This window comes from Xyrauchen texanus, chromosome 47, assembly GCF_025860055.1.
Source record: "Xyrauchen texanus isolate HMW12.3.18 chromosome 47, RBS_HiC_50CHRs, whole genome shotgun sequence".
Lineage (NCBI taxonomy): Eukaryota > Metazoa > Chordata > Actinopteri > Cypriniformes > Catostomidae > Xyrauchen > Xyrauchen texanus.
This window is the reverse complement of record NC_068322.1, coordinates 732,580-747,672: the sequence shown is the minus strand read 5'-3', so window position 1 is coordinate 747,672 and position 15,093 is coordinate 732,580. Positions and strand designations below refer to the sequence as shown.

General features: G+C 44.6%; 1 protein-coding gene, 1 non-coding gene and 1 pseudogene across 3 annotated transcripts in view; 1 reads left to right on the top strand and 2 right to left on the bottom strand.

Moving 5' to 3' along the window:
- LOC127638940 (leucine-rich repeats and immunoglobulin-like domains protein 3) overlaps positions 1-13,038 on the bottom strand; it is a 29,602-nt gene extending 16,564 nt beyond the window's left edge. For both annotated transcript variants that reach the window (XR_007969910.1, XM_052120713.1), the window contains exons 1-7: positions 12,636-13,038; positions 8,215-8,286; positions 8,056-8,130; positions 2,280-2,414; positions 569-712; positions 343-486; positions 74-217 (exon numbers count right to left, since the gene is read on the bottom strand). Coding sequence is in view for 1 of the 2 variants with exons in the window: in XM_052120713.1 (XP_051976673.1) it covers positions 74-217; positions 343-486; positions 569-712; positions 2,280-2,414; positions 8,056-8,130; positions 8,215-8,286; positions 12,636-12,835 (914 nt within the window). In the remaining variant the exon portion in view is untranslated. The remainder of the gene's footprint in view (positions 1-73; positions 218-342; positions 487-568; positions 713-2,279; positions 2,415-8,055; positions 8,131-8,214; positions 8,287-12,635) is intronic.
- LOC127638820 (glutamate receptor ionotropic, kainate 2-like) overlaps positions 1-15,093 on the top strand; it is a 414,054-nt pseudogene that overhangs the window by 83,507 nt on the left and 315,454 nt on the right.
- On the bottom strand, positions 3,646-3,799 carry LOC127639301 (5.8S ribosomal RNA). Its single transcript, XR_007969945.1, has one exon. It is a non-coding gene; the product is annotated as a 5.8S ribosomal RNA (ribosomal RNA).

Here is a 15,093-nt window from a genome sequence, read left to right as displayed (position 1 = left end):
TCTGCTATGCCTTCAAAAACACTCACAGACGTTGGAAACAACAGAGAAATAGACGGCGAATTAATAGACTCACAGCTCAGCGAGCTTCTGGCAGAACTCCCATGCATCGGGTTTAATGCGACTGATGGTGTTGTGTGACAGATGCAGCTGCTGCAGCATGAGGAGACCGTACAGCCATCCCTTACTCACCTCCGTCAGGTTATTATACTCCAACTGCCTGCTCACACACACACACACACATCAAACATCAGTCATTACCGTTCAAGAGCCAGAGGAACTATAAGCAAGCAAAAGTGGTATGCTACGAGAGAAGCTTATTGAGTTGTTGTAATCCACACTCACAGGAGCTCCATGTTACTGAGACCCCAGAACGCTCCGTCCATCAGTCGCGTGATGCCGTTCCTCTGGATCTTCAGAGAGCGCAGGCCATGCAGCCCGTGAAACGTCAAACCCTCGATACGCCTCACGCGGTTCCTGCTCAGCTCCCTGACAATCACAGCATTCAGAGACCAATCACTGATGAGACAGGCATGAATGTCGACAAATCACACGGCAGACAGACACTTACAGGTGCTGCAGGTGAGGGAGCTGGAAGATTTTGGCGGGGATGGAGTTCAGACGGTTTTTGTTGAGTTTCAACACCAGTAACGAGCTGGACAGATTACTGAAGCAGCCGTGCTCCAGCGTGGAAATACGGTTATTATTCATGAATCTACGAATATAGAGGGGAGACGGTTAATACAATTAAAACATGATGAAATGTACATTTAATCAATGATAAACCGATATAAATGATAAACCGATATATCGGCCAAAATGATAAACCACTATAAATGATAAACCGATATATCGGCCAAAATGATAAACCACTATAAATGATAAACCGATATATCGGCCAAATGATAAACCGATATAAATGATAAACCGATATATCAGCCAAAATGATAAACCACTATAAATGATAACCCGATATAGCTGCCAAAATGATAAACCGATATAAATGAAAAAACGATATATCAGCCAAATGATAAACCACTATAAATGATAAACCGATATATCGGCCAAACGATAAACCGATATATTGGCCAAATGATAAACCGATATAATTGATAAACCGTTATGTCAGCCAAATAATACACCGATATATCAGCCAAAATGCTAAACCGTTATAAATACACCGATATATCAGCCAAAATGCTAAACCGTTATAAATAATAAACCGATATATCAGCCAAAATGATAAACCGATATAAATGATAAACCGATATATCAGCCAAAATGATAAACCACTATAAATGATAACCCGATATATCGGCCAAATGATAAACCGATATAAATGATAACTGATATATCGGCCAAAATGATAAACCGACTATAAATGATAAACCGATATATCGGCCAAAATGATAAACCACTATAAATGATAACCCGATATATCGGCCAAATGATAAACCGATATAAATGATAAACCGTTATGTCGGCCAAATAATACACCGATATATCAGCCAAAATGCTAAACCGTTATAAATAATAAACCGATATATCAGCCAAAATGATAAACCGCTATAAATAATAACCCGATATATCAGCCAAAATGATAAACCGCTATAAATAATAACCCGATATATCTGCCAAAAATGATAACCGATATATATCGGCAGGATAATAAACCGATATATATCGGGCAGAATGATCTTTGCCAATTTTTTTATTATTGGTATCTGCTGATAAATGTACAATTTGAGTAAATACTGTTAAAAAAAAAAAAAAACTTTCATTTAATATAGTGATACTGATATATCAGAAGGCCGATATATCGGGCAGAAAGTTACATCGGTATATCGGACAAAATTATAAACCGATATATCGGCCAGAATGCTAAAGCGATATAAATGATAAACCGATATCGGGCAAAATGATCTTGCTCCAAAATCTATTAACACAATGTTACTTAAATATTGTGTGAAATGAAAACAATTATTTCAACCATTTTTGTTGTCATTCAATTGTATAACCGTGTATACTGTATATCGGGATTATATCGACCAATGGCCACCTTCCTGTCCAGATACTGGACACTGAAAACCCAATTTTATTTCAACACACGATAGTTTTTCCATTTATTTCATATATAATTTGCAACAGTAACTGAAACACACACATCTCACAGTGTTCTTTGACACAGCATGAACTAGTGTGTATAAATACAGTCATGAGGAGTGTAGTTCACTGCTGTAGGTTTCTTGAAAGCAGGTCAGTTATAAACAAGTGCGACTCACAGGTTCTTCAGAGGTAGAGGAGGAAAAGCTCCAGCGCGCACTTCCATAATATTATTGTTGCTAAGGTCCAGCGTTTCCAAGGCAATCAACGAACTGAGCTGCTCTGACGATATCCTCGAGATTTTGTTGTTAGCTCTGAAAACAGAAAAAGAGTCCAATTAATGACAGTAAACAGAGATTTGACACTGTAGGTGAGCTGATGTCACGCTACGATAGACATGCGGGTGAAGTGCTGCAGTAGCGCGTGTTTGCAGGTCGCGCCAGCTTTTGTCAGCACGCCTCACAACAGGTCACAACAGCCGCTCGCTTTGGAGCGGTGCTATTTGGGTTATAAGGTAATTACTAACAAGGTATTTACAAAAAATGGCCAATTATGTGAATGATGAATCTCATTCCTTCAGTGAAAGCGCCGGTGACGAGGCCAGCAATTTCCTGCATTACACGCCTCCTAAATTGCAGTGCAAGAGCTGCTTGTGTTACACACACACACACACACACACACACACACACACACACTGCACAGAGCGGCCTTTGTGTGCAGACGAGAGAGAAATGGAGAGAAAACTTTCCCTGGTCTTGCATTGGTATTGAGTCATGCTGTTAATAAAGCTTCATCTACACAAATGTGAGACTCATCAACGTGTTTATTTAGCTTAAATTGAATGTTAACTTTAATACACTACTAACATCAGAAGAGCAGATGTCAGTGGAGTGAAAAAAATGCCGTTGTATCGTTTCCGTGTCCTTACCTCCAGGGCGAACAGACTGACATGACATCAGCAGTTGGAGTCCTTAAAAAGGTGGCGTGCTTTATAGTCCAGGGTCACTTGTGGTAAAAATCGATCTCATCGTCCGTCCAGACAAAATTGCTTGATGCTTTCGCCGTCTTCATCATTAGTATTCACTGCTCAGTGGAAGAACGCGTATGTGCGCAGTGTTTCTTTACACAGTGACATCGCCAACTACTGGCCTGGCACGCGTAATACAGCGCTTTAGTCGTTTTCGCGGATCCGTGTCGTCTGTACGTGAAACCTTTCCATTTTTAGTACATCGCTGTTGTGTAAACGTACCCTCAAACCCGCTGCGAGGCCTCCAGCCGCGGTCTGGCCGTCCACGTGGGGGCGCCGCGGGCCGACAGATGGGAAAGCGACAATCAGACAGGCGTGGCCCCAGGAGGAACCAGGTTGGAATATTAAATTCTGACGGTTCAATGGCGCCATCTAGTGGTCTGATATTATATGAGTAACAACCGCACATCTGCATATTAGAGTCATCTTTCCTGCTTCCCTGATTACTGTGAGATCTCTACAAGTAAGCTAATTAAATAACGTCATTAATTTATGGGAGCGGCGCGGGCCGATAGATGGGACCCTCAGACAGGCTTGGCCCCGGGAGGAACCAGGGGCCGCAATGTGCGTTCGAAGTATCGATGATCAATGTGTCCTGAGATTCACATTAGTTCTCGCAGCTAGCTGCGTTCTTCATCGATGCACGAGCAGAGCGATCCACCGCTAAGAGTCGTACTCTTTGTTTGACCTTGGGGTTTTGCCATCGCATCCGAGATGAGAGGGGGATGGAAAGGGAGACCCCGTGGGGAGGTCGGGCTCTGGGTCTTTGAACCCACGGCAGGCCGCCCGGGGAGACGGCACATGCATGCGTCCGGACGCCGCGCGGGGAGACGAGGGGCGCCTGCATTGCGCCCGGAGGTCACTGGCCCCCTCCGGGCGCCCGCGTCGCACCGTGTGACCTCGCTCATTGAGGACGAACCTCCGCGGTTCGCCTCGGCCTCGCTCTATGGCTCGTTTCGTCCCGCCTTCTCGCCCTACGGAGCCTTCGGTAATGATCCTAAACCTTGTTACGACCTTTACTTCCTCTAGATAGTCAAGTTTGATTGTCCTCTCGGCGCTCCGCCAAGGCCCGCGAGGAGCCCCGGGCGGGGCCAATCCGAGGACCTCACTAAACCATCCAATCGGTAGTAGCGACGGGCGGTGTGTACAAAGGGCAGGGACTTAATCAATGCAAGCTTATGACCCGTGCTTACTGGGAATTCCTCGCTGATGGGAAATAGTTGCAACCCCCAGTCCCGATCACGAGTGGGGTTCAGCAGGTTATATTCAATTCTGACGGTTCAATGGCGCCATCTAGTGGTCTGATATTATATGAGTAACAACCGCACATCCGCATATCAGAGTCATCTTTCCCGCTTCTCAGATTACTGTGCGATCTCTACGAGTAAGCTAATGAAATAACGTCAATGTGCATCTATTAGTTTATTTAGCAAGTAGGCGTGTAATAAGCTGGATAATGAGACGGTAATTAGTCTAATTACAAAATAAACATCAACAGAACTCTTTTCAGCTGTACGGTGATCTCACATAATTACATAATTTCAATGCAAATCAATATTATATGTCCATGTAGTTATTTATTTGGTTAGTAGCCATGTAATAAGCGGGATAATGAGCAGTCAGCCGGTTGTTAACCCCTTCAGTCGTCGGCTCCACGTCGGGATCCTGATCACCCTGAGTTTATTTTGCAATTACAACTGTCTGACTGTACATTATCCCTTACATATGTTTGTGTGATATGTAAACTGCATATGTAGAGTGTTCCAAATCAGGAATCTGTCTTAAAAGCTAGCTGCATGTGTAGGCAGCGGACATCAAGGGAGTTTGGAACGGAGCCAGAATGTTCTGCAAGAGACGGCACTTCAGAATGCAAGAGGCATGCTGGGAAATAGGTGCTTTTGAATTGTTGTGAGGGGGAAATGAGTCAAAGGTGTTGAGAGAGACAGATAAAACACGGGACGTGTCAGAGCAGGTCTCGCCGGAGAGACACCGCAGTGTGAATGAACCAAACTGCACGTCTCACATATAAAAATACAGAATACAGCTAAGCCGCACGATATAAGATCTACTGTTCACTCTATTAATCTAGACGAATAGTGACTAGAAATGTGTGTGTGTGTGTGTTCAGGGGTGTGTGTGTGTGTGATCACCCCTCAGAGTTCAGACAAACAAGCGCTTCATTGTTTCTCAAACCTCAAATTTGTTCCACCAATTTTCAGCAAATGAAGCTGAACGCATACTCTGACGTGTAAAGAGAAAGAGTCAAGTTGGCCCAGAGAGACACACACACACACACACTTCACAAGCAAATTTGCATATTTACCTCACGTCCTAAAGATATTAAGGCGTCGTTTAGCAACCAAACCGTCCTAACACACACACACACACACACACACACACAATCTATAGTACAGGAGCACTGTATAACCACCATCATACATCACGGTGCAAGTCATTTACATCACAGTAAAAGGTATACAAACACATCACAGTATAGTTAAGAAAGGATTATAAGAGAGCGAGAGAGCATGTGCGGTCGGAGGTATCGTATAGCTCTTATTTAAACATTCCCTCAGACTGAGCGTCTCTCGTGATTGACCCCACAGCTGCACTCAAAACAAACACCCTCAGCTCACATCTGCGAGTCATTTACTCATTACAGCAATTAATTAAACTATTCACAGCAATCCATGGACTTGAACAACTAAACGGCTATATGAGCCCAATCTATAACGGCTGCTCACATGTATGTATGCTGCTTACACGTACAAGGGATTTGTCTTGGTGACGGAAGCTTCCAGTGTACAACAATAAGACAGTGATAATGATAATAATAATAATAAGGGGGGTTGTAGGAGGTGTTGCTGTTTGTGTGAAGAGAAGGTCAGAGCGGGTGTGGGGTGCCAGCCAGTTGTTGGGTCCCTACAGAGTTGGGGGATGGTGTCTTGTAGTTGGTAATGACTTCCAGGCCTCTCCACACGGATGCAGGGTCGTTAGCTGAAAACTTGCTTTATTTTGTAATTAATGACCATCTGACCCATTATCCAGCTTATTACACGCCTACTTGCTAAATAAACTAATAGATGCACATGAAACATTGACGTTATTTAATTAGCTTACTCGTAGAGATCGCACAGTAATCAGGGAAGCGGGAACGATGACTCTGATATGCAGATGTGCAGTTGTTACTCATATATTATCAGACCACTAGATGGTGCCATTGAGCAGTCAGAATTGAATATTCCAGACATTTTAATTCGATTATACGCATTTTTTAGGGATGCACCCATACAAAATGTGTGTGCCCAGACTCTTTACAGTGTGCACTACAGGTTTAGCTGATTTAAGTTTCTGCCTGTAGGTTGGAAGATGAACCAGACAGTGATCAGAGAGTCGCAAAGCTGCTCTAGGGACAGAGCGATATGCATCCTTTAATGTTGTGTAGCAGTGATCTGATCAGTCAGCTGTTGCAGCACTGCGCTCACACGCTTGTGGAGGGATATAAACACTCACCAGAATAAACGAGGAAAACTCCAAAAGCTTCCAAATCAGGACAGCACATTGTCTTTAACGTTGTTACATCTGTCCACTAACTTTCATTGATGTATAAGCATGTTCCACCGCCTCTCGTTTTCCCGTTAACTCCGCGATGCGATCCGCTCTGAACAGCTGGAAGCCCGGCAGATGTAACGCACTGTCCGGAATGACTTCGCTCATTGTTAGGGAGCGGAGATTCGCTAGATGAATACTCGGCAGCGCTGTTCGAAAGCCACGCCGACAGAGCTTGACAAGCGCGCCGGCTCGCATGCATCTCATAGCGCGCTTAACCATGCGTTCACACCAGAAGCGGCGAGAGCATCAAAATTCGCTCTGGCTGCCCTGCCTTCAACGCTCGAGGACGCTCGTGGACGCTCTGACGTAGTTGAAATAGGCGGCAACGTTTGTTCAGAATGCTTTGTTTTGTGAACTATATTTAAAGGGGCCGCAATTTAAACATCCACACATGTCGACCATTTACTTTTTGCCGACCTATCAGTAGCGTATATCCTCATGAACTCTTTAAAATCAATCGATGGCAGAAAGTAATTAAAATTATAGTTTGTACATTTGTAATAATAACTGTGGTCTTGGTTGTTTTATATCCCTGTAAGCAAACAGGGACAGATCATATATTACAGGGAAACCCGCCACGGCAATAATCAGTTTCTCCTCCATTTTATCTTCAGAACGAATGTTTGGTGGGAACCAAAGTTTACACGGTTGTGTTCTCTAGACTTCGCTAGAGCGGAGCACTTCTATATTCCAATAGGTTGCTGCCGAACCGCGTCACAGCTCATTACCATAATGTTGCCCGCACTTGAACTTCCATCTGACGCCCACGCCGCCCAAGACTCGCCGCGCCGCTTCTCGCCGCCGAGAGACGCTGGCTGTCATTGAAAATGAATGACTTCCGGTTGATTTGACGCTCTCGACACCTCTGGTGTGAACGCACGGTAACACAGCTGCGCCTCAGACTAATATGTCCAGCACCGTCCAGCATATATCCAAAACCGGGAATAGATTGTCTGGTATGTGCTGCCGAATGTTCACCTGGTAAAACTGATTGGAAAAAATGTACTAAACACACGACAAACAAACAAAAACAACAAAAGAACTGGAGCGCTCCACACCAAGGCGGCCATCTTGTTAGTTGCATTGTACTCAACTCAAGTCTTAAGCTTTTGGAAACAAATGTTTAAGTCAATTTTAACCCTAAAATATAGCTTAAACTCTAACGAGTCACTACTTTAGCAATATAATGTGCTTTGGGTTTATTGGTTGTTAGCGGTGACGTTGAAGCTGGTTTTATTATGGTCATGGTGTGCGGCTTTATGTAAATTGTATTAATCACGATTACAATATTAAGAGAAATAATCAACAATACTCACAGAACGAGACTGCTCAGGTTTCCTGCGTTTGGCCCCAAATATGGCATCACCTCAAACTCATTATTATTCAGTTTTCTGCACAAATAAACCAAATGGTTACACATGTAGATTTCATCTGTGACATTTGATTAAAATACAAAATCACAAGAGTGCACTTACACTTCACTGAGGTACTGCAGACCGCCGGTCAGCGCTTCAGGAAATGTGCGTAACTTGTTATGACTCAGATCCCTGTAAAACAAAAACAGTCATCAAAGACGCGCACATGTGCAGAGAGAAGCCGTGTCACTCGACGGAGGCGCCTCGGAGCCACTGGCGCCAAAACAAACTTGTGGAGGAGTCCGGGAGAAGCAGGAATAGAAAATAAACCATCGATAATCCAAATAAAACCGGCCACAACCAAGACACGAGATCACATGAAGCTACATTCAGAGAATCAAAACGATAGTAACTAAAGCCCGGTGCACACGGGACGATCTCGCCGTTTCTCTTCTACTCTGCAACGCTCACGTTCTCTGATCGGGACGATTGGGACCGCAGTCGTGTACGATGCGTGTCGTACAGTCTGACAATGTCCCACAGGGTGCCGTGGCGATCTCAATGCACTCATATCGTACATAACTAACCTAAAGAACTGTAAAAATCCTAGTATAGCGGGCTTTAAGTATTAAATGACCGTGCTAATATTTAATTGGTTGTAACTACATACTAAAAAAACAAATAGGGTTTTTGTAACATTTTCTAATTAAAATATAACGTATTGCAGCAAAAACCTTTTGTGAATGTCTTTCTTCTTTTATATTCACCATAGTTGATTAATATGGTACTATCGGGGTCTATCGGTGAGTATTGACGCTGACTATCACACCTGGAGTCGCGGGTTTGAATCCAGGGCATGCTGAGTGACTCCAGCCAGGTCTCCTTAGCAACCAAATTGGCCCGGTTGCTAGGGAGGGTCTGGGTATCTCACGCTGACTATCACACCTGAGTCAGTTGAATCAGGCTGGTGACTCAGTCAGGCCTAGAACCAAATTGGCCTGGAGTGGTCGTGAGTATTGATGGACATCCAGCTGAGTCGAGTTGAATCGAGTGGCTCCAGCCAGGTCTCCTTAGCAACCAAATTGGCCCGGTTGCTAGGGAGGGTCTGGGTATGTCAGTGAGTATCGATGCTGACTGTCACTCCAGGAGTCGCGGGTTTGAATCCAGGGCGTGCTGAGTGACTCCAGCCAGGTCTCCTTAGCAACCAAATTGGCCCGGTTGATAGGGAGGGTAGAGTCACACGGGGTAACCTCCTCGTGGTCGCTATAATGTGGTTCTCGCTCTTGGTGTGGCACGTGGGGAGTTGTGCGTGGATGCGGCGGAGAATAGCGTGAAGCCTCCACACGCGCCATGTCTACACGGCAACCCGCTCAACATGTCACGTGATAAGATGCGCGTATTGGCGATCTCAGACGTGGAGGCAACTGAGATTCGTCCTCCACCACATGGAATGAGGAGAGTCACTACGCCACCACGAGGACTTAGAGCACATTGGAATTGGGCGTTACAAATTGGGTGTAATCGCGTCTCTCTCCCGCTTTCAGCCGAACATCACCTGTGGCTGCTGGTGTGCAATCGTATATCAGAGCTCCTTGTGTGCAACGAAGTGATTCGCAGTTGTCTGCGAGTTGTGATCGGCCGTGTGGAGCGCTGACTCTCTCCTGAACGTTCATGAATCTACCTCAGCTACTCTCACCCATCTGGACTCCATCAGCGCAAACGCCGCGCGGAACGTAACGACTGCTAATCTACTCACACTGCAGAGAAAGTGAAGAGCGCCTTTGATTGCGACAGCAAATCCGGACCGTATCTTGAAGTGAGTTTCTCCTCTGGCTCCTGACAGCCGTTTGACTGGGATTTCTCAGATGCAGAGGAGGGGCGTTCACAAGCACTGACTGACAGCATGCTTTGGGGGGTTTATTATCCCAGTTATAACACCTGATAAATCTCACACATCTGGTCATATTGACTCATGCTGTTGACCCTCAAGAAAACAGGAAGTGCCTTAGAGAGTCTGATATAACGGTGTATCTGACACACAGACATCCTCACAATCTCCATCAGAGAAGAGCCTGAGATAACACACACACACACACACACACACACACACACACACACACACACAGAGTCCGTGTGAAGAGATTGAGATATGACACTCTGCTCACTCTGTTATAAGATACACGCTACAGACTCCCGTCTCTGTTATTTCAAAATAAGAGTCTCTTGCGTACATACAGCTGAAGTCAGACGTTTACATACACTTGGGTTGAAGTGATTAAAACTCATTTTATTAACCACTCCACAGGTGTCATATTAGCAAACTATAGTTTTGACGAGTCGTTTAGGACGTCTACTTTGTGGTAATTTTTCCAGCAACAGTTTACAGACCGATTGTGTCACTTTTAATTGACTATAATCATAATTCCAGCGGGTCGGAAGTTTACAGACACTAACTTAACTGTGCCTTTAATCGGCTTGGACAATTCCAGAAAATTATGTCAAGCCTTTAATTAGCCAGTTAGCTTCTGATAGGAGGTGTACTGAATTAGGGGTGTACCTGTGGATGTATATTAAAGCGGTGTCTTAATTTGTCCTTTTAAACTGAAGCGGTGTAAAACAGCTGCTGTCGCCTCAAACTCTCCAGTGCTGAGAGAAACACACACACACACACACACACACACTTTTCTCTTTCCAGATGTATATCATGAAACGCTTTTTTCCTTAAATTTTTCCATTCTGGCAGCGCTTCACGGCCAAAAATTGAGGCCTCCATCTCTCCCCCAGCACCCGTCTCTCTCTCGCTCTTAATGGCTTCCATCTCTGGTTGGGTCTAGCTGCTAATTCAGCAGAAATAATGGACGAGGGAAAAACAAAAGCTCAGCCAGTTTAATGCCTTAACATGCTCTGCGGAGCTACATTAACATGCCGGAGGGCAAAAACATGCACCTCCCCGAGCCCCCTCAGACCCCCCTGAGAGCACAGCACCTCTCCGCCTTTATATAAACTTTACACACATGTTTACTAAAGTGTGTGAAAACAAACATGCACAACAGGAATGAAATCAAATCTTTTTATTTTTCTTCCTCTGATGGTTTATCTGATCTCACACGCGTGTCCTCCAGACTTTCAGATCCATGTCTGGCACTGAGCTCAACACGAGTGTGCAATCGCTGTGAACTCATGAAACGTGTATTATTAAACTGTGTCACGAGTATCTGAGCTATACGGTCAACATACATGTTATAGCTCTACAGTCACCACCAGCATCTGTGACTTGTGATTTTAAACTCATTATTAAGAGACTGCTTTCATACTACTGGGATTGTGTTTGGAATATTTGGGCCTTTAAACTGAAACACACACACACACACACACAACTACATACACTAATACACACACACACACACTCAAACAGACACATATATACATACTCACGCACACACACAAACACTCACTCACTCACACATATACATACTCATATACACACACACACACACACACACAAACTACATACACTAATACACACACACACACTCAAACAGACACATACATACATATTCGCGCACACTCAAACAGACACAAAAACAAACACACATACATACTCACTCACTCACGCACACACACACACACACACACACACAAACACTCACTCACTCACTCACACATATACATGCTCATTTACATACACACACACTCAAACAGACACAAAAACAAACACACATACACACTTACGCACACACACACAAACACTCACTCACACATATACATTCTCATATACACACACACTCAAACAGACACAAAAACAAACACACATACATACTCACGCACACACACTCACTCACACATATACATACTCATATACACACACACACTCAAACAGACACAAAAACAAACACACATACATACTCACGCACACACACACACTCACTCACACATATACATACTCATATACACACACACACACACTCAAACAGACACAAAAACAAACACACATACACACTCGCGCGCGCACACACACACATACACTCATAAACACACACTCGTACACACACACACACACACACACATACATACATACTCGCGCACACACTGACAGACACAAACACACACTCGTACACACACACACACACATACATACACGTACACACTGACAGACAAAAAAACACACACACACTCAAACAGACACAAAGACACACACACACTCACTCATATACATACATATACACACACACAAAAACAAACACACACATACAAACATACACAAAAACACAACAAATACACAAACAGACACACTCATACAGACACACTCATACAGACAGACTCACACACACAGACACACACTCTCACACACACTTATACACAAAAACACAGACACACACACACACACACACTACACACAATCAGAATCGAGTGCAAAATTCAGACCATTACTTTGTCATGTTTGTCTTTCGCAGTTTTACAGTGCAAATATAAGAGTGTTTATTTATATTCTCTCCTGTATGTTTCTGTCAGAGACACAAAGAAAGTGAAGCAGCACTCACAGATGTGTGATCCACGCGGGGAGCCGCTCCACACTCCTGCCGTGTTTCAATCGACTACAGTCCACTACAGACCCGACACACGAGCACACAGACGGACAGGGTTCTGGTTCCGAAACATCCGAGTCTCCGCGAACCACTTTCAACCCCGAGCAGAGAAATAACAGCAGCGCGAGGACCACAGCGCACACGGGCTGCGGCATTTTAACCGTCCGATTCACACAATCAAGCCTTAAAAGTTCAAATTCCGATCGACAATGAAAGAAAACGGAGTTCGTGGCGAGTCCGTGTGAAATAAATCTCCTTTTCGTGTGTAATATCGTGTATAATCGAGCAGATATTAGCGCCTCACCGCCCGCTCCATCAGCGACAAACTTTCACCAACTTTTTTTCCATCGCGCTGGAATCAGAGCAGCATTCCGACGTGCGCGCTCCCGAGAGCGGAGACGCAGCGCGCTCGCCCAAGGCAACACAGGGATTATGGGTAATGTAGTTCAAATCGGGTTTGCGTACAAAGTGCTGTAAATACTGTGGATTTCTCCAGTATTAACATACAAAACAGCACGATTATGAGTCTATTGTGCCTGTGATCTGTTCCTGTGTTATGGGCCCCAATCTTAAAGTAATGCTTTATTTGCTAAAGCCATTGGGGCGTCACTGAACTAGGACTTTTTTTAAACTTTACCCTGAAATCACTCATTGATCACTCAGAATAATAAGTAGGTTAGTGGACTCAATGTGATTGTCCTATATAATCAGAGAGAGAGAAACGACACATAAATCAATTTTCATTAATTAAACGACCTTTGCTTTAATTGAATATGGCCACAAGCATCCGGCTGTGATGAAAACAGTCCGTGTCTGTCATTGATTTTATTTATATACCACGAACTCTTTTATCTGAATCTCTCCGTCGAGCGTCAGAAGAAACTCGGAGGCGTCACAAAAGATCTTATACGGCATAAATACACTCTGATAATCTCATTCTGATCTCGTGAAAGTTACGTGACCGGGGTAAAATGATATTAGGTAACCCCTTGCACATACTGCGGCAGTTCTGAGGTGAAATGTCCACTGTGTGGTGCTAAAAGTGAGTTCCCGTTCTCTACTTCCTGCACATTGTGATGTCACACTGTGATAGACATTTGAATTCCAGCGTCTCCACGGCAACACATCAATGCCTACTTTACCTCATCACTCCCGTAGCCCCGCCCAGTAATAATGAGCAGTGAGCTGACAGGTCAGTCAAGAGCAGAGAGCCAATCGGAATATTGGGCGTGTACTGTCAAGTCTTAAAGGGGAAGCGGCACCAAAACTGAGTGTTTCTGACGGAGGGTCGGAATGAGAATTTTTTACAAATATATGACTTTACTTATATTACCTCGAGGAACATATTAATGCCAAATAAAAGCACAGTCACTGGTGCCTTCGCTTGTAATTTATTAACATGAAAATAAAGGAGAGTTCAAGGTTGCAACCTGCCACAACAATAAAACACATGTCATGAGCCCTTTAAAGTTAACGCTCTATCAAGTTTTAAATCAGCATCATGCTTTTTTTTGGGGGGGGGTCTAATACACTAAATAAATGACTTTTACAGTACTAAGAATCATCTTTAAAAACAATCGGAATAGGGGGTCTGTGTATCTCAGTGAGTATTGATGCTGACTATCACACCTGGAGTCGCGAGTTCGTATCTTGGGTGTGCTGTGTGACTCCAACCAGGTCTCCTTAGCAACCAAATTGGCCTGGTTGCTAGGGAGGGTAGAGTCAAATGGGGTAACCAAATTGGCCCAGTTGCTAAGGAGGGTAGTCACATGGGGTAACCAAATTGGCAAGGTTGCTAGGGAGGGTAGAGTCACATGGGGTAACCAAATTGGCCCGGATGCTAGGGAGCGGTAGAGTCACATGGGGTAACCAAATTGGCCCGGTTGCTAGGGAGGGTAGAGTCACATGGAGTAACCAAATTGGCCCGGTTGCTAGGGAGGGTAGAGCCACATGGGGCAACCAAATTGGGCCGGTTGCTAGGGAGGGTAGAGTCACATGGGATAACCAAATTGGCCCTGTTGCTAGGGAGGGTAGAGTCACATGGGGTAACCAAATTGGCCGGTTGTTAGGGAGGGTAGAGTCACATGGGGTAACCAAATTGGCACGGTTGCTAGGGAGGGTAGAGTCACATGGAGTAACCAAATTGGCCCGGTTGCTAGGGAGGGTAGAGCCACATGGGGCAACCAAATTGGCCCAGTTGCTAGGGAGGGTAGAGTCACATGGGGTAACCAAATTGGGCCAGTTGCTAGGGAGGGTAGAGTCACATGGGATAACCAAATTGGCCCTGTTGCTAGGGAGGGTAGAGTCACATGGGGTAACCAAATTGGCCGGTTGTTAGGGAGGGTAGAGTCACATGGGGCAACCAAATTGGCACGGTTGCTAGGGAGGGTAGAGTCACATGGGGTAACCAAAT